Genomic DNA, 20260 nt, shown 5'->3' with positions numbered 1-20260 from the left:
TGTTAACTGAGGACTGATACAACTTTCCTTTTCTTCTTTGTTTCTTATTCTGAGCCAGATTTGACATTAAATTCATCTCCTATAATAAGTCTCCCCTCCTTGCTACTTGTTTATTTCTTAATTCTCAAACCTCTTTAAGCACTGTTGTTGCTTTTAGGGTCTGGGGGAGGGAGGGTGGTGTAACGGCCAATTCTAACAAACTAATTGCTACTGCTGGTGACCTAGCACGGGTGCGATCCTTGAATAATGCACCCTCCAATCAAATCCAGTAATGATACTCCAAAAAGTCAAAGAAATATATTCAAATCTTTTATTAGCAACTATCAAAACATACAATCTTGAAGATGCAATTAAGCATAATTAAGCGTAACAAAGCAATCAACAAAAGATATGACACCAAGCAGTTCCCAAAACAAAGCACGAGTACGTAATTTATTCCCTTTGCTTTTATCACACCCCCACTCATGTGACAAGTTACAAACTAAACGATCAACACAGAACACAATGCAGTTGGAGAAAAGATGCGTGGCTACTGCAGTTGGCATTACTAGAAGTTCCAGATCAAACCACAGGAAATTGAGTGGTACAATACTCAGAACTTGTTCTTCAGCAACTACAAGGAGGAAATTAAATGATCCACCCAACTTTCATTGATGTAGAATTTTCAGCAAAGTAAAAGCACCACCTTAACAAGCAAACTAGCATAAGCATAGCTCTAAGATTCCACTTCTCAGACCAGATTTCCTACTGATCTTTCCAACTTCTAATCACAAAGCAAAAATGCTTCAAAGGACTGTTAACAAATCAGAAATTAATGCTGTGCAAATGGAAGATATTACCAAAAAAGACAAAAAGCATAGTCAAAGGGATACGTTTTGAGGGGGATCTTGAAGAAAAGTGTTGAAGTGGAAGGATTTAGAGACAGTACCTAGGCAGATGAAGGCAAGATGGCTAAAGGCAGGGAGATTACATTAAAGAAGATCAAAGACTCCGAATTGGAGGAATGCAGATTTTTTGAGAAGGTTGTATGATATTACAGCGATAAGGAGATGATTCGAAGGTGGGCTGTTTAGTCTAAAACCAAGAATGCATATACATTTCGATCTAATTTGAAGACCATCACAAGAGCTCAATAAATTGGAGGATTCTGTGGTTCCTTGCGAAATTAAATATAACAAATAAAGTAGCTTTCAACAGCTATTTGCAACAACTGTTGACAGATGTGAAAGTTTTTGTCAGCAAAAAATGTAGAAGAGAATATGATAAACTTTTATCTACTCAAACATTTATTTTTTTCTGCAAACACCAGGAAATCTGCAGATGCTGGAATTTCAAGCAACACACGTAAAAGTTGCTGGTGAACGCAGCAGGCCAGGTAGCCTCTGTAGGAAGAGGTAACGTCGACTGTACCTCTTCCTAGAGATGCTGCCTGGCCTGCTGCGTTCACCAGCAACTTTTGTGTATTGCATTTATTTTTAATTTATTTATTTATTGAGATACAGTACAGAATAGGCCCTTCTAGCCGAGCCGACCACAACCCTCAATTTAACCCCAGCCGTGGGACAATTTACAATCACCAATTAGCCTACCAACCGGTACATCTTTGGAACATGGGAGGAAACTGGAGCACCAGGAGGAATCCCACGCAGACATGGGGAGAATGTACAAACTCCTTACAGGCAGTGGCGGGAACTGAACCCAGGTCACAGATACTGTAAAGCATTGTGCTAACCGCTACACTACCATGCCGCATCTTTACTAATGGCATGCTGCTTATCTACAATCTGAACAGTGATTCTATTAAAGATAGGTTAGGGCTGAACAGTAATATTCTCAGAGCCTGATTATAGTTTGAAGACATTTTTGCCTGTGCACATCATGGATAATGTTGCAATTATTTTTAATGTGAATAACTATCCATTACCCCAATGCTTTGAGTAAATGAACAAAATATTCCTAGTTATTTAAAACCAGCAAGTGTCTTATAGCCCCAACTTTTATAATCCTATGCTTATTCTCATAGAATTCTTTTTATACTTTGGTTAAATCATTTGGAAAATCTTTAAAGTAGTTCCAAAACACTTCCATATAAATTTCTGCAAAGTTGTTCCAGAAACTCGCTGAGCCAGTAGAAGAAATAACATATCCAGTTAAATACGGCCACTTCCAGAATGAAGAAGGGTATATGACAGACTTTGTCTACCTCTGCAACTTTATTTTTGGCATGCTTATCTAACACAATTTAAATTTTGTTCGATTTAAATTTAAATTGATTAATAACAGGAAAATCACAAGCATCCTGTAGAAATGTGATTGCTCAAGACAAAAAATTTGCATTTTTAGAGCAAACCTTGCTTTCATCCAATACTTCGGAATAGAGATCATGACAGCAACAAATACATATAGGATGTGTAGGAGCCATGTACCTATTTATTGTCAGTCTGTATCGTATTTGTGTTGTGCATCCTCACGGTGGGTTAAGGTAATTTGTCCTGTGGGTTTTGGCGGAGGTTAGCAGGCAGCACACGGCATTGGGTGGTGGTTAAAATAAGATGAATATAGTTATCTGTTCTGCAGCTTACAGCAGAGGTGAATAGGGGGCACATATTTTTCATTGACCACTCAACTTTGTTTGAATTTGATCCAATTACTTTTACATGAAATATGGAAGAGTCGAATGATCTTATTGTTAGCTTGTAATAAAGGATTAAGTGTACTTTTTCAACTTGGTACAGTTAGTTGGAAGCGTGTCATACAGTGTTATACTCCCTCACTCGGCCCTCAGCGACTTTTAGTTTGTTTTCAAATAGGCACTTACAGACCAGAGAGAACAAAAATTACATTTGTCGGATCCAGGATGGTGCCTTTACAAGAAAACAAGTCTAATCACAGACTTGTACACCATGTGTCCTGAACTATTATGCATATACTCACAAATACTGGAAATCCAACCCTGTATGCCTCGATTTTCTATCCATTTTAGTAAATGCTATTTTTTTCCCCTCTCCGCAATAGCTTTGAGTGTTACTCCTCCCATGGACCTGGAATTAGCTCTTAGCGGTTAATGGGTATTTATTTCCTGTTTATGGTAACAATATAAAACTACTACATTCGGCCCTCCATATCCGCAGATTCAACCAACCGCAGATCGGGATCGGAAAAAAAACCCGGAAGTTCTCTCTCTTTCTTCTTATTCCCTACACAACACAGTGTAACAACTATTTACATAGCATTTCCTTTGTACAGGTTTCCCCCGCTATCCGAAAGTACAGCATCCCTATGAAACATCTCGTAAGCCGAAATGGCGTAAAGCGAAGAAGCAATTACCATTAATTTATATGGGAAAAATTTTTGAGTGTTCCCAGACCCAAAAAACCTAGCAAATCATACCAAATAACACATAAAACCTAAAAATAACACTAACATATAGTAAAAGCAGGAATGATGTGATAAATATACAGCCTATATAAAGTAGAAATAATGTACATACAGTGTAGTTTCACTTACCAGAATCGGGAAGACAGCGAGCATACTGGAAGGTTCACACATTTTTCTATCATACAGTTCTTTGTAAACACTCAAAACATCCTGCAAACCTGCCCTAAACCTACATGCCCTTTCAAAATTAAAGTCATGCTTTTCTGCAATCATTGCAGAACTGTCAATCGTAGCGAAAATCTCACGCAGTTCAAAGCTATGGCAGCCTGATGCTGAGATGCTGAGTGTTTGTTTTGCTGACAGCTGAACGCTATTTTCGCTTTCCACCACTCTCGCTGCTTGGGGTGCGCGGAAGAGCTATGATGGTTGCGTCTGTACTGAACGTGTACAGACTTTTTTTTTCTTGTCATTATTCCCTGAACAATACAAACGTTTGAGGTCGGCCAAGGTGCGACAAGTGAAGGAGTGAGTGAGGGCATTGGCTGAGAAGGAGCAGTTGATTTAAAAACCGGTCGGGACCATCCAGCAACATAATCGTTCAAGGTCGGCCGAGGTGCGACAAGTGAAACGAATTAGTCAAAATATCAGCCAATATAAGCAAGGTTTGCTCTAGGGGAGTGCCTTGTGAGAAAAGTGCGAGTCTTTGTCTCAATAGTCTTCGGCAAGGAGGCTGAGGGAGGAGACTACACCACAGTTGGAGAGGGTGGGAAGTGGTGAAGAAATGACATGTCAACTGATTCAGTGTGCTGCTTGCATGATGTGGGAGGTCAGGGACGTTGATGGTGCCTCTGGCTGCTACAAATGTGGAAAGTGTATCCAGGTTCAGCTCTTGAAGGATCGTGTTGAAGCACTGGAGAAACAACTGGATGACCCCAGGTTCATCCGGGAAACCGAGAGTTTTCTGGACAGGACCAACAGCGACATCGTAACACCGAAGATACCAGAAGAGAAAAGGGGGGGGGGGCGACGATGAGGAAGGGATGGATGCTTGGAGTACAGGAGACCCAGGGGATGTACCTCTTGAAAACAGGTTCACCCTCTTGGAAGCTGTTGGGACAGAAGACATTGCCAGTCTGAGAGGTGGACAGGTCTGCGAGTCAAAAATTGGCGCTAAAACAAAGCCGAGGAGACAGATGTCAGGCACAGCCGTGGTAGTAGGGGACTCCATAGTGAGAGGTACAGAAAGGGGTTTCTGCGGCAACAGGCAGGATTTAAGGATGGTGTGTCGCCTCCCTGGTGCCAGGATCCAGGATGTCACAGACCGATTGCAGGGCATCCTCAAGGGTGAAGGTGAACAGCCGGAAGTGTCGGCAAAAATGACGTCGGGAGGATGAGGAAAGAAATTCTGCAGCGTGACTTCAGAGAACTTGGAAGAAGGCTGAAAAGCAGGACCTCCAGGGTAGTTATCTCCAGTTTGCTTCCAGGTCCTTGTGCTGGAGAGGACAGGAACAGGGAGATAGGGGATCTGAATGTGTGGCTGAGGGGCTGCTGCGGGAGGCAGGGATTTAGATTCTTGGACCACTGGGATCTGTTTTGAGGTAAGGATGAATTGTACAGAAGGGACAGGTTGCATCTTAATGGACGGGGGACCAGCATTCTGGCAGGCACGTTTGCCACTGCTACACGGGTGTGTTTAAACTAAGTAGTGTCGGGGAGAGGGACGAACTGGAAATATAAGGATGGAGTTAAAGGGAAAGTGAGAATAAAAAAAGTTGGCAGAGGGGGTGGGATGGCTCTGTTGGTGAGGAATGAAATTCAGTCACTTGCGAGAGGGGACACAGAATCAGGAGATGTACAGTCAGTATGGATAGAACTGAGAAACTGTAGGAGCAAAAAGACCCTAATGGGAGTTATCTACCGGCCCCCAAACAGTAGCCTGGATATAGGGTGCAAGTTAAATCAAGAGTTAAAATTGGCATGTCGCAAAGGTAATACTACGGTTGTTATGGGGGATTTCAACATGCGGGTAGACTGGGAAAATCAGGTTGGTACTGGACCCCAAGAAAGGGAGTTTGTGAAGAGACTCAGAGATGGATTCTTAGAGCAGCTTGTATTAGAGCCTACCAGGGAGAAGGCAATTCTGGATTTAGTGTTGTGTAATGAGCCAGATTTGATAAGGAAACTCGAGGTAAAGGAGCCATTAGGAGGTAGTGACCATAATATGATAAGTTTTAATCTACAATTTGAGAGGGAGAAGGGAAAATCGCAAGTGTCAGTATTACAGTTGAACAAAGGGAACTATGGACCCATGAGGGAGGAGCTGGCCAAAGTTGACTGGAATGATACCCTAGCAGGGATGACAGTGGAACAACAATGGCAGGTATTTCTGGGAATAATACAGAAGGTGCAGGATCAGTTCATTCCAAAGAGGAAGAAAGATTCTAAGGGGAGTAAGGGGCGACCATGGATGACAAGGGAAGTCAAGGATAGTATAAAAATAAAAGAGAGGAATTATAACATAGCAAGGATGAGCAGGAAGCCAGAGGATTGGGAGACTTTTAAGGAGCAACAGAAGATAACTAAAAAGGCAATATGGAGGGAAAAGATGAGATACAAAGGTAAGCTAGCCAAGAATATAAAGGAGGATAGTAAAAGCTTCTTTAGGTATGTGAAGAGGAAAAAATTAGTTAAGACCAAAGTTGGGCCCTTGAAGACAGAAACGGGTGAAATTATTATGGGGACAAGGAAATGGCAGATGAGCTGAACAGGTACTTTGGATCTGTCTTCACTGGGGAAGACACTAACAATCTCCCAGAAGTAACAGTGGCCAGAGAACCTAGGGTAATGGAGGAACTGAAGGAAATTCGCATTAGGCAGAAAATGGTGTTGGGTAAACTGATGGGACTGAAGGGTGATAAGTCCCCAGGGCCTGATGGTCTGCATCCCAGGGTACTTATGGAGGTGGCTCTAGAAATTGTGGACGCAATGGTAATCATTTTCCAATGTTCTATAGATTCAGGATCAATTCCTGCAGATTGGAGGGTAGCTAATGTTATCCCAACTTTTAAGAAAGGAGGGAGAGAGAAAACAGGCAATTATAGACCAGTTAGTCTGACATCAGTGGTGGGGAAGATGCTGGAGTCAATTATAAAAGACGAAATAGCAGCATATTTGGATAGCAGTAGCAGGATAGGTCCGAGTCAGCATGGACTTACGAAGGGGAAATCATGCTCGACTAATCTTCTGGAATTTTTCGGGGATATAACTATGAAAATGGACATGGGAAAGCCAGTGGATGTAGTGTACCTGGTGTTTCACAAAGCCTTTGATAAGGCCCCACATAGGAGGTTAGTGAGCAAAATTAGAGCACATGGTATTGGGGGTAGGGTACTGACATGGATAGAAAATTGGTTGGCAGACAGGAAATAAAGAGACCTGGGTGTCCTTGTTCATCAGTCACTGAAAGTAAGTGTACAGGTACAGCAGGCAGTTAAGAAAGCTAATGGCATGTTGGCCTTCATAACAAGGGGAGTTGAGTATAGGAGCAAAGAGGTCCTTCTGCAGTTGTACAAGGCCCCGGTGAGACCCCACCTGGAGTATTGTGTGCAGTTTTGGTCTCCAAATTTGAGGAAGGACATTCTTGCTATGGAGGGAGTGCAGCGTAGGTTCACTGGGTAATTCCAGGGACGGCGGGAATGTCATATGTTGAAAGATTGGAGCGACTGGGCTTGTATACACTGGAATTTAGAAGGATGAGAGGGGATCTGAATGAAACATATAAGATTATTAAGGGATTGGACAGGCTAGAGGCAGGAAACATGTTCCTGATGTTGGGCGAGTCTAGAACCAGAGGCCACAGTTTAAGAATAAGGGGTAGGCCATATAGAACGGAGTTGAGGAAAAGCTTCTTCACACAGAGGGTTGTGGATCTATGGAATGCTCTGCCTAAGAAGGCAGTGGAGGCCAATTCTCTGGATTCTTTCAAGAAAGAGTTAGATAGAGCTCTTAAAGATTGCGGAGTCAAGGGATATGGGGAGAAGGCAGGAACAGGGTACTGATTGTGGATGATCAGCCACGATCACAGTGAATGGTGGTGCTGACTCAAAGGGCTGAATGGCCTACTCCTGCACCTATTGTCTATTGTCTAATACAGTATAACAACTATTTACATAGCATTTACATTGTATTGGGTATTATAAGTAATCTAGAGATGATTTAAAGTACGGGAGGATATGCGTAGGTGTTATGCAAATACTACGCCATTTTATATACAGGACTTGAGTATCCATGGAATTTGTTATCCGCAGGGGGTCCCGGAACCAAACCCCCGTGGATACGGACTGTACTTATTTAAAATTGTTCATTTTCTGGAGATGGGCTTCACTGACAAGGCTGTCATTTATTAATTGTCCCCAAATCCCCATGAGAAGCTGATGGTGTTCTGTCTCCTTTAATACCCACGGGAAATTAATATGAATGAGGAAAGGATTGGAGAAAATACATTAAGGCTAATGAAATTAACACAATATTCTGGTCTACATAAGAATAAGAAGCTAAATAAACAGTGAACTTGACCCACTTCTCCCAGATACATTTTCTGATATCAATGTGGAATTTAATTTTCCAGATTGTTGTTCTGAGTAATCTCCAAAAAAAATTCTATTGCCACTGATGGCACCAATGGACTTGAAGTTATTTTACTGTATTTCTGTTATCATGATGCTACTGTTAATTGTCCTTATCAAGCTGGTAATATTATAGATGGCATATTTTAGAAATTCGGGTAGATGGAGCTTGTCAGCCTGGGAAGGCAGTCCATCTAAGAGAGGGAAAACTCTGATTTCAAACCTCCGCTGCCTTGCGGCCATACCCACTCATGGGAGAGGCTTCAGGAGTAAACCCTGAGGACAAATCTGGAGCTGGAGTCCCTAAGACAGTCCGATGTTGCCTTCAATACGAATTGACAATAAACTGGACTGGTCAAAGAACATTGAGGCTGTCTACAAGAAGGGTCAGAGCCGTCTCTATTTCCTGAGGGGACTGAGGTCCTTTAACATCTGTCGGATGACGCTGAGGATGTTCTACGAGTCTGTGGTGGCTAGTGCGATCATGTTTGCTGTTGTGTGCTGGGGCAGCAGGCTGAGGGTAGCAGACTCCAACAGAATCAACAAACTCATTCGTAAGGCCAGTAATGTTGTGGGGATGGAACTGGACTCTCTGACGGTGGTGTCTGAAAAGAGGATGCTGTCCAAGTTGCGTGCCATCTGGGACAATGTCTCCCATCCACTACATAATGTACTGGTTGGGCACAGGAGTACATTCAGCCAGAGACTCATTCCACCGAGATGCAACACAGAGCGTCACAGGAAGTCATTTCTGCCTGTGACCATCAAACTTTACAACTCCTCCCTTGGAAGGTCAGACACCCTAAGCCAATAGGCTGGTCCTGGACCTATTTCCTGGCATAATTTACATATTACTATTTAATTATTTATGATGCAACTGTAACAAAAACCAATCTCCCCCGGGATCAATAAAGTATGACTATGATTATGAACCTCGTTCTGGCAACTCCTGCGACGACACTGGTGCCAAGCTGTATTGGCCCTTGCCCTTCCCTTGGACAACATCGGTGTCGTGGAGAGGGGAGACTTGCTGCATGGGCAACTGCCGGTCATCCATACAACCTTGCCCAGGCGTGTGCCCTGGAGAACCTTTCGAGGCGCAGCTCCATGGTCTCACAAGACTAATGGATGCCACCATATTTTAGAAATTGAATAAAGCAATTTTAAGAGTATAAGGTCATGTGGAAATATATCTGTAACCTTTAAGTCTATACAAATCTATAACTTTTGTAAAATTTAATGTGACAAACTGGAACCTGTGTGATCCCAGAGTGCTTTGCTAGTTTGCTGAAATGGTTGGATGGGAAGCTTGCAAGGGTATGAGATTTATAGCACAGAGTGTTTTCACACTGCATGATTGAAAGGAGAGTAAAACAGGACACAGCTGTGGGGGGGGTGGGGAAGAAGCCTTAAAGACAAATAGGCTCATTAAAGACAAATGCCACTCATTCAAGCTGGATGCAAGATGAGACAGGAATGCAATTAAGGGATGGAACAACCTCAAAGACATGCAGCTAATGAATTACTCGACTCTGTAAATGTATAAAAATGATCTGTTTTGAGCTGTAAGATTGGAGCTACCCACTGATGACTTAATGTACAGAAGTAGTCTTCCCTTACAAGTAATAAATGTGCTTATAATCTGATCCACTCTGAACTTGTTGTAGTCTGTTACTGCATATTTAGAAGACCCAGCTGAACAGTACATGACAGTCGCATTATTATATCAGACTTCACCAGGAGGAACAATTTAGAAAATGACTCACCTAATGGCTTCATGTAAAAATCCATGTTGAAAATTGGTAGTCTCCAGTATTAAACAACGATTTGCATATTGGATTCTGTAATGTCTTGACTGCTAAGTGTGTTATTTTGTATTTGCCGATTTCTTGATGAGGTATTAAAATAAATGAATAAACTAAAAAGGTAGTATGTTGAAGTAGATGGGGATTCTACAGAACAAAGAAAAGCGTGAAAAGGAAAACCAATTTAAATATGGTAGCGTAGGACAATGATGAAAATAATACAAGGATGAGAATAAGTAAAATAATAGGTTGAAACATCTGGACAGGCAAATACAAAAAATAAGAATTATTATTACATTCCAGAATATCGTATCATAGCAATTTTCACTTTTGAAAACGAACAATAAGATAACACAATACAATTTTCAACAACATGGTACTGCAAATATAATAACTACTTAGAGCATACAAAAATTTACAAAACTTTGTACATAAAAATGGGTAATATACATTACTGAACCTCCAAGAGGACCACAACCTTGTCATAGGGTTTAGAGGCTCAAAGACTCAGAGAGCTATGCTGGCTGGAGTCAGGCCTTATGCTTTGGTTCTATGTAGGGTCACCCATACCAACTTTGGGTCAAAGGGTAGAGGCCAAACTAAGAGTGGTCCATCAGTCCTCCAGGTTTGGGGGTTCAGCTCTGGACTAACAACCCTGTACAAGAAACAGTAATGAAGAGTCCTTCTACACTTGAATGGCCAAGGACAGACAGATGGAGGACCTCCACTGCTGCCCTAAACACCAGCAGGCGTAATGGGCAGTTAGTAAGTAATGTTACTGAACTTATTTGACATTTCTTTGAATTGAAAAATAAATTTTAAGTGGAAGTTGGAAATGATGGTATAATAATGATAAATAAGATACTGCTGTAAAGATGTGCACATATAAATTTGTCCTCCGTTGGTAGTACTAAATGCACACAATTCTGGCAGATACATGGTGATGCTACATCTCTCCTCCAATGAGACTCCCTGGCAAAGTGGAAACTATTCAATCGGCATTGTTTCTGATCACTCTCACTTCAGGCACTGAGTTGCTCTATGCAGATGATATTTGCACAAGTGCACATTCTGAGGGTGAACATTGTCAACTTGTTCACTGAAGTATACCAAAGAGTGGGCCTTGCACTTGACCTCACTGAACAAAAAGGGTCTTACTCCCATTGTAAAATATCACCCTTTGACAATAAAGGTTCAAAACAATACCCTTGAAAACAGGGGACTGTCCCCTCATCTCAGGACCTTTCCCTCAGTGAAGGCTGACATCAAAGAAGAAATTCATCTTTACTTTTATTGCTTCAGCAGAGACTTTGTCTGTCTAAGGAAAGAACTGTTTGTAGATCAACGCCACAAACCTGCCACAATGCATGTGGTCTACTGGACAGAGATTCCTGTTCTCCTGCACACTGTTCACACTCCAACCACATAATGCTCATGTAGCTCACACTGTCCACACTTCAATGGCATGCACTAAAGAAGCCAGCAGAATCGAAGACCCCATCCACCCCAGACATTCTCTCTTCTCCCCACTCCCATCGGACAGAAGACACTTAAACCTAAAAGCACATACCACCATACTCAAAGGCAACTGTAATACCACTATTGAAATGGTTGATTCCCTAGTATGGACTCTTCACCTCACAATGTATCTCGTCATGACCTTGCATCTACTGTAATTGTTTACCTGCACTCACTCTGTAGCTGTTACTTTGTTCTGCATTCTGTTATTGTTTTACCTCAATGCACTGCGTAATGATTTGGTCTGTAAGAACGGTATACGAGCGAAGCTTTTCAGTGTACCTCGGCACATGTGACAATAATAAACCAATTCCAATTCCAACTCAAAGTGCTGAAATATATAACCAATGCTTTCTCTGCAAAATTCTCCCAATCCACTGCGAGGACAAGCAAGTCAACAACAGTGTCATTTCTAGGCCAAAATTTTCAACTTCTCATCCCCTAATTACAATAAAAAAAACGGAAATGCTATAAATCTAAATCAAAAACAGAAAATGCTGGAAACACTTAGCAAGTCAGGCAGCACACTGACTGTCCAGCACATTCATATACTTGGTGTAAGAGTCCCAAAATGGACAAACTACTCCAGACTCTGTCTTGACAACAAATTGGCAGATGAACAGAGAAAATGTCCTCAGAACTCCCTTGAAAAAGTGCAATCTTCCAATTGGCTCAAGGGAAACCTTGGCCCACGATTATGCAAAATGAAGAAAGACCATTCAAGATGGTGCCGACGAGTTCAGTCACCGAGAGCCCAACATAAACAGTGAAAGAGCTCAGTACCTAAGCAAACTACCCAACCATCTGCTGCATAAAGCACATCCTGCACCACCAACAGCATGGTGTTAGAGGTCTCATTTTGGCCTCATCAACATCTGGAGAGGAAGCAAGTTATCCTTAACCTAAAGGAGGTTTCCAACCTATTTTATGCCATGGACCCCAACTATTAACCAAGGGATGTCCAAGAAGGGTGAAGATTGTAGCAGCGGCGTATTGCACTGCACTTTCATAATTCTGTTTCTATTTTGCAGGGTCCACTGAAATCAATGGAAACATTTTCATAGCCAAGCCTCTATTATATAATGCATTTAGTGTTACCAACTGTTGATATGCTCTCACAGCAGATTTCACAAAGGAATAATGAAACTTTCTTGTTTGATTAAATATGCTATTAAGGTGTCATGAATAACAAGTTTCAAGCAATCTTTTAAGAACCTAAATCATTCAATGAAGATATCAACACTTAACTAAATTTAAAGCGTTGATACCTTTGTCACATGATTCACATTAACCTTTCTTACCTGACTAACAGACAAAGGTTCCTCTGTATTTTTCTCGTCTGTTGTTTTTGGTACCTCTAGTCTGTCTATGAAAGTCTGCAGCTCCTTCCTAAATGCTTTCATCTGAGCATTGATTCTGTAGAGAAGTTCGTGCTCTCTAATCCTGCTGCTTTCATCTTCATCCTCGATTCTGCCGAACAGATCACCATTTGCCACATAAATTCTTGCCTCGGTTATTATTGTGCTCGTGTCAGTGATCAATCGATCTATAGTTCTGCTCAGTCGCTCTGCTTCCAGCCGTATGTCTGACATCTGTTGTCGGTCTTTGAGATTTTTTTGAAGCAATCTGCCATCCGTGGAAAATAAAGACCTCGGTGGCGTCTGTAAACACCTGATGTTGCGGACTTCTTCCGAGTCACTTTCTCCACCAATGGGCCCTTCCCTTTTACGGTGGGGAGGCCGGGAATCATCATCACTCTCTTTTTTCCCTGCATCGCTCTCTGCATCACTGTCTCTGGGACTTCCGCGGATACCCAAATGGGACGCCAGGTCATAGCGTTGCATATTGGACATCAGTACCCGATTTTCATATTGCAGCTGCATGACTTTGCCACTGAGTTCATTGATTTGCATCCTTGCTGCCTTTAGTTCTTCTTGTAGCACTTCCGTGACTTTGGAGTTCTCGCTATTCCTGGAAGCATCTTGAGCACTTCCTGTTTTGTACTTGTATTTATTGACTTCAGCAGAAAGGCGCTTATTTTGGTCTTCTAAGTCAGCCAGATTGCGTCTCAGTAACTCGGCTTCATCCTCAACCAGCTGCAAGTTCTGCCTCAGTTCAGACACAGCTTCGCTTTGATCCCGGAAAGCGGAAGCACCAACACCCATGTAATCTTCACCACCTATCCCTCCTTTTTCATAGTGGGCCCTCACATCATCCAACTCAGCCTTCAGCCCTCTATTTTCAACCTCAAGTTCAACTATTTTTCTCCCCAGGATATTAGCTTCTTCTTCTACCAGCCGGAGGCGTAGTTTGAGTTCAGCTTCTCTGGTTGTAGGAGGTCCTCCTGCTTCACCTTTCGGCAAAGGGCTATCCAGGTCCCCGTAAAAAGACCTGTACTTTTGCAATTCACGCTCCAGTCTGTCTTTCTCTTTATCAATTTTTGCCATTTTCTTACGCATTAAGATTGCTTCTTCTTTGATGAACTGTAGTTGGCATTTTATATCATCACTGTCCTCCTTGAGGATAATTAACAAAAAGATAATTCCCACCATGATCATTTGAAGGAACAGATACCTTTGAATCATTACTAACAGGAAAAGATAACTTTATATAGCTGATGATCAGCTAAATAACAACACTGTTTCATTTTTAATTTATAATTCTTAAGTTTTATAAGCTCATTTGAATGAATATTTTCAGCCATTAAAAAACAGGGTAAGTGCTACTAATAAGATTGCAAAGACAGACTCATGAATTTAGCATCAATTTTGTGATGTAATACCAAATTTTCTTTAAGAATATTATTTTGTCATAGACCTTGTCTTCTTGGGGAGTGCTGCAGGAGAAAAGTTCACCTATTTAGTTGAGGGTGGACTAGGATGAGATTTCAATGGCCCACTATGCTGACTTAATTGATGACCCCCCAATTGGTATAACAATTGTGTTGGAAGTTCATTCTGGGGGAATTGGTCCTCTCTCAGCAGGCTAGATGTGTGATACAGGAGCTCCTCCATGTGAAAAAATTTCATGCCACATGCCGGTGATAATAAACCTGATTCTGATTTTGATACTCCACCTTCAAACTGAAATAGAAATGAATCTCAGGAGTGCCATGTGACAGAGAGCCGCCATTTCGTTTTAGCATTACAAAATGACACAGAATTTCTAGGCTCCTGTCTTGAAAGATGGAAGATTTGAAGAGCTGAAATTTACACCTACAGAGAAAGAAACAAGATCAAAACGGAAGATCTAAAAGACAATGGCTCTCAAATGGCAACAACAGGTGGAGGGAGCATACGTTAATCCTTTCCATCCAAACTAAAAGGCCCTATTGAAAAATAATACGAAGAGTATTACAACCAAATAGAAGTCTCTATCAATAAGCACTCCTAAAGAATGGGGGTACACATATTTAGGAATTTACAAAAAACACAGCACAATTTGCCCATATCCAGCTGAGGTAAGGAAGACGGCAAAAAGGGAATCTGTTCATAGCTGGTCATTAAATATTTTAATGAGACTTGCCGCTTCAAACATAACCGTTTCTTTAATTATTTATTCCAGCTTTACTAGACATTGGAAAAAATTAACAAACAAAGTAAAATGAAGGTATCTTCAGGGAGGAGATGAAGCATTCTTGTGAGCCTGTTAGATAAGATGCATTTCCTGCTTGGGCCCTGTTTTCTTACCACTAGATACACATTTAATGGAATGACTCTCCGGTCGTGATAGATATCAGACAGCTGGAACTTAGCATAGGTTGCACCCAGCCTAGTATCCCACCTCCAAAACAATACTTGACCCTTAAACCGCATCCTGCAGGAGCTCTGGCAGTAGAGCATGGTGACAGTTTATTTGTCTCAGGACTTCAAAGTTACTTAAACATTAACCAGATATATAAAAACCTATTATTGATGTTGGAAAGCTACACTTTATCTTCATTCATATTAATCATGTAAAATTACCTGGTTTAAATATAGAAAATATTACTAAAATGTTGTAAAATTATTCATGTAAATGATTGCATTATTACTTAATATTTAAAACAATCACATTACCTCTTGAGATTGTTGGGACTTCTTTTCAGATTTTTGAAGATCTTTACTTCCACGTCGTTTTAATGAAGACTGCAAGGGAAATGAAATCACATACCCTGATTGTAATTTATTAATTTAACAATTTATGCATGCAAAAATATGTTATTGCTTGCTGTAACTAATTGGACATCTATATAAATCCATTGTAGCTCCTCCACCATCGGCGTTAGAAAAGTTCATTCAAATCCACTAACTTGGTTTCAATGCAACTTGCAAGGTTCAATGCTAAAATAATTTAGTTTTCAAGTCCTGTTGTCAAGCTACACAATGAACTTTACATCTCTAAGTTTGTGATTTGATCAAGTATATGTTTTATTTACACTTCATAATTTTATTTATACATTAATTTGTTATATATCACTTTCAATGAGTGCAAAAAGCATTTTATTGAAAGCTTTCAATACCTGTTATGTGTGCAATTAGAGCTGTAATGCAAGTTCTCAAGGCTAACGCTGTTATATGGTGCACAACAGCTCTCACATCTATCAGTTTATCACACATACATACCATAATTTTGGCTGATAAGTTTCCAATTAGAAGGATTTCTGTATTTTCTTCGGAACTTAGTGACAAACTTCGACCGAGAGCTGAGCTTAGCCAGTTTTAGGCTCAGCACGTTTGATAACTGAGTCTTACTTAAATGACACTGGTTCAGAGGGGTTGCAGAATAAATGGTAGAATAAATAAACGATCAAAGGGGAGAATGTTAACCAGGAAAGAAAATCTGAAGTGAACCCAAACCAACAGCTGAGTTAGCACTGCTGTTTCACACTACTATTAGAATGTAAGATAACGCTCTTGTCAAAGAAAGGACCGATTACTGACTGCAAATCTGCTTTTTTAGGTTCACCGAGGTCGGTGTGAGATGGAAAGAAGAGGTGTATAGGCAAAGGAAAAAACAAAGAAGGCAAAAAGAAAAAAATGTTTTATTAATTCTACTTCAGAAAAATAGCTGAAGACAAATGATTATCTAACCATGTTCTTGACGAAGGATACTTTTTGCACTGATGAACGTAGATCGATATACACAAATGGAAATACGAAAATAGGTAAACATTTGACTTTTTTCCATCGAAATAATATTTTGATAGTGTTGGCACGTGGCCAAGTGGTTAAGGCGCTTGCCTAGTGATTTGAAGGTCACTAGTTCAATCCTTGGCTGAGGCAGTGTGTGTTTCCTTAAGCAAGGCACTTAACCACACATTGCTCTGCGACGACACCGGTGCCTAGCTGTATGGGTCCTAATGCCCTTCCCTTGGACAACATCGGTGGCATGGAGAGGGGAGACTTGCAGCACGGGCAACTGCTGGTCTTCCATACAACCTTGCCCAGGCCTGCACCCTGGAAACCTTCCAAGGCGCAAATCCATGGTCTCATGAGACTAACGGATGCCTATATACAATATTTTAAGACCACCTAGATCTATGTGAAATAAGCAGCTTTGAAGGCTCAGCAGTATGGGTTAAGGAAGTAAGGAAATCAATTGAACAGAGAGCACTACTACCTGGGAGGGTGAGTGACAGTCAGCAGGGAGTTGATAAAGGAACAAGAGAGAGTTAAGTCACAAGAGAAACATGGGCTGAATGCATTTTTCGAGGAGAGAGTAGATAGTCGGTAGGAAATGGAATGGACCATCAGATAGTGTAAAGTTGTAGATGGGATTAGTGGATCAAGAATTAAAGGATCATGGGATCAAGTCATGAATGATTTGAGAGGGAACAGGAAGGGAACTTCATGATCAGGCTTTCTCCAGTAATCACAAGACTCTTACGACCTCCAGCCAAATGACAGCAAGCAGTTGAATCACTTTTTAAAATGAAAGGAGATCAAGTGCAGTTCTGCTGACAACTTAGCACGCAATCTTTTACCTTTAAAAAAAATATTCTCTCCATCCCCGACAGAAAATGAAAGCACAATTGTTGTGTGTTTATAGACATAAATCTGTCACTTCGAATAAAAGTTCTGATGATTTGATTGCATTTCTTTGAAAGACTTTGTGAAACAAAATCAACAAATCTTTCAAAATGTCACAAACAACAGAATTCTAAACATCATCACCTAGTGATACAGACTTACAAACTACACTGAAAGTTCTTCTACATATATATCTGAGATAAAAATATCCAACTAGGTCCCAAGAGACAGGGTTGCAGCTTCTTAAGAAAAACTTCAAAGAAAGTGTAAAAAATGTGTGGGGGGGGGGGGTTGGTGAAAACAGTGAAGGTAATAATTTTCTTCCTTAAACTGTAGGCAAAATGTGTGAACTTTTAAATATAAAATTACATACTTCATTTAATAGAAGTGAAAAGAATCCAATTGAAGAGTTACTAACTCTATCCCAACCTACCACCTGGTGACCAGAGCAAGAAACTACAGGAATGTTAATCCAAATCACTGAAATCTCTTTTAGTCCAGCAGGTTTGGGATGCTGGTAGTGCCAGATCAGCAGATTTTGCGGCTTACTGGATAACGGTTCATGAATACAGGGCACCCCGGGTTACAAAAGACCTGATTTACAGAAACTTGACAAGATCTCCTCTAAATTTTTAAATCATTTTTCAAGATATGAAACTTACAGAAATACAGATACCTTCAGGATTCGTGGGATAGGGCATAAACTATACTTAATCCAGAAGAAAAACAGACACTATTGTTTTTAAGAACTCTGCTACCAGTTCATAGTGGGAGGCTATCTTAGAGGTTTGCATTGGAAACAGGCCAAATTAATCTCTCTATTAACACCTATCAAATAATTGATCAAGTGAGTAATATCTATCAATCCTTTGGACCTGGGGCATTCTGATTGTGTACCACTGCAACCATAGAGGGGAAGACAATAAATAATTTTTCATGTTGATTGACTGTCAATGGAATTGTTCATTACTCACATAATGGAAACAGTTTATAGAGAGTTATCAGGATTGGAACCACTGCCTGCACTTTAATATACCTTTAATTTACTTTTGTTTTTTAAAAAAAGATGTTACGCAATACCAAGTTATTTTAAAGCATATACAGGAACCAGGGACAAAGCAAATGGATAGCAAGCATCATCTGCTGAGCCAGGTGCCAAACTATGGACAGACAATAGTTTTACCATCTGTTTTAGATAACAGCTTATCAGTAAACATGGACCAAATTGATATTAAAACACTGATAGACAATACATACAAAAGGATAGTATAAACGGATATAAAAGGATAGTATACGATAGTATAAAATATCTAAATATCGAATACCTCCTAATATTTTACCATTTCTTTCTCCTTATGTATTTTATTCACTTTATCAATCCCATGCACATACATACAGAAAAATTATTCGCAGTATTACTTTTAAATGCTTTAGATAATTTTGCCATTTTCAAATAAATATTCAAATTCGTACCAAACAAATTCTTTTGTTACCAGACTATGCGGAATAATCTACCATAAAATAACAAAAGCAAGAAGAACCAGAGAATGTATTTACTAAACTCCATTAAAGCAGGGGTTCCCAACCCCTTTTATGCCATGAGCCCCTACCACTAACCGAGGGTTCTATGGATGCCATTTTGGGAACCCCTGCATTAGGGAGTAGATAGTCCTCAATTAACAATAAGGGAAAACTATATATATCAAATGGAATGTATGCTGTGGAAAGAAATGTAGGATATATAGACAGAATACTTTAGTTTCTATTATATTATAACAAGTAACTATGCAGTAAACGTTAAGGTCTTCCAATCAGCTATTTAGTGACGCTATTTCTATTTGTGATCTTCTACTCCGAGAGACGTTCGCACTGGCATCTGAAGAGGATGGATTTGACCACATACATTTGATTTTCATTATCACTGACAAGGAAACAAATAAAAGGGTTTATTTTCAAAATTTGAACTTAGAAACAATAGAGAACTACAGGATGTACAAATAAATTAAAGGCAGTAAGATTTCCACTGCTGGCTTTAGTAATAACTAAATTATTGAAAGATAATAGTACCAGCTGCTGGATCGTAAAATTCTGTACCAATGACCTCAACAGAATTAGTCACAACAATAATGGAGATGGAGCAGTAAGGATCAAGGCAAATTTTTACCCGATGCCTCCAAGTTTCTACAGAAAATACTTGAGACACAGCTAGAGGCAGTTTGCTACAAGGGCTACATTACTATAAAATGTAACTATTTATGTTTTACAGATCTCTTTTTGCAAAAGACAAAAACTAAGTAGTAGCCTGCTTACAGTATAAATACAAAACAATGGCATTTAATTTGATTTTTTTTCTAAATTTCAATTCATCCCAAAGTACTTCACTATTAAATAATTTGTGCAGTTACAGTGGGCAGATGATTTGTTTTTGTGATAACGTCTGAATGACAGGTTTTAAATATTAGAGGGATCAAGGGATATTGGAACAGTTCTCGAAAGGTGTGTTGAGGTAAAGGATCAGTCGGAATCTTTTTAAATGGCGGAGCAGGCTCAAGGAGCTGATTAGTCTGTTCCAGCTTCTGTTCTTCTGGTTGATTACTAGGGTTGGTCAGAGTACCGGGGGGGGGGGGGGCGTTCCTTTCCTTCAACAGAGTGATATGGGTTCTTTTGGAACTACGTAAGGAGTACCAGCAGGAATTTGGATTAACGCCTAGTTTAAAAATAAGTTATCAGTTGCTCTTTATAGAACTGACCATTTTTCAGCATTTTGCATTGACACTGCACCATACTTTAGGACGGGGTGGCCAACCTTTTACATCCCATGCGTTAATTTTTTTCACCCACAAGTTCCGATGCGCCACGCAACTTTTGTACCCCCATTCAATTCTTGTAAAAATATGTTAATATAGAATTCGTGCGTAAAAAA

The 20260-nt window shown here is 40.3% G+C and overlaps 1 protein-coding gene across 1 annotated transcript in view; it reads right to left on the bottom strand.

Annotated features, from left to right (window-relative positions):
- The window catches only part of LOC140194105 (microtubule cross-linking factor 3), a 54229-nt gene that overhangs the window by 13051 nt on the left and 20918 nt on the right, over nucleotides 1–20260 (bottom strand). Inside the window, exons 4-6 of the mRNA XM_072251554.1 lie at nucleotides 15385–15453; nucleotides 12628–13842; nucleotides 9770–9955 (exon numbers count right to left, since the gene is read on the bottom strand). Coding sequence (XP_072107655.1) covers nucleotides 9779–9955; nucleotides 12628–13842; nucleotides 15385–15453 — 1461 coding nt within the window. The 3' untranslated portion in view covers nucleotides 9770–9778. The remainder of the gene's footprint in view (nucleotides 1–9769; nucleotides 9956–12627; nucleotides 13843–15384; nucleotides 15454–20260) is intronic.

This window comes from Mobula birostris, chromosome 2, assembly GCF_030028105.1.
Source record: "Mobula birostris isolate sMobBir1 chromosome 2, sMobBir1.hap1, whole genome shotgun sequence".
NCBI classification, from domain to species: domain Eukaryota; kingdom Metazoa; phylum Chordata; class Chondrichthyes; order Myliobatiformes; family Myliobatidae; genus Mobula; species Mobula birostris.
The sequence above is the reverse complement of the archived record's forward strand: the minus strand, read 5'-3'. Positions and strand labels throughout refer to the sequence as shown.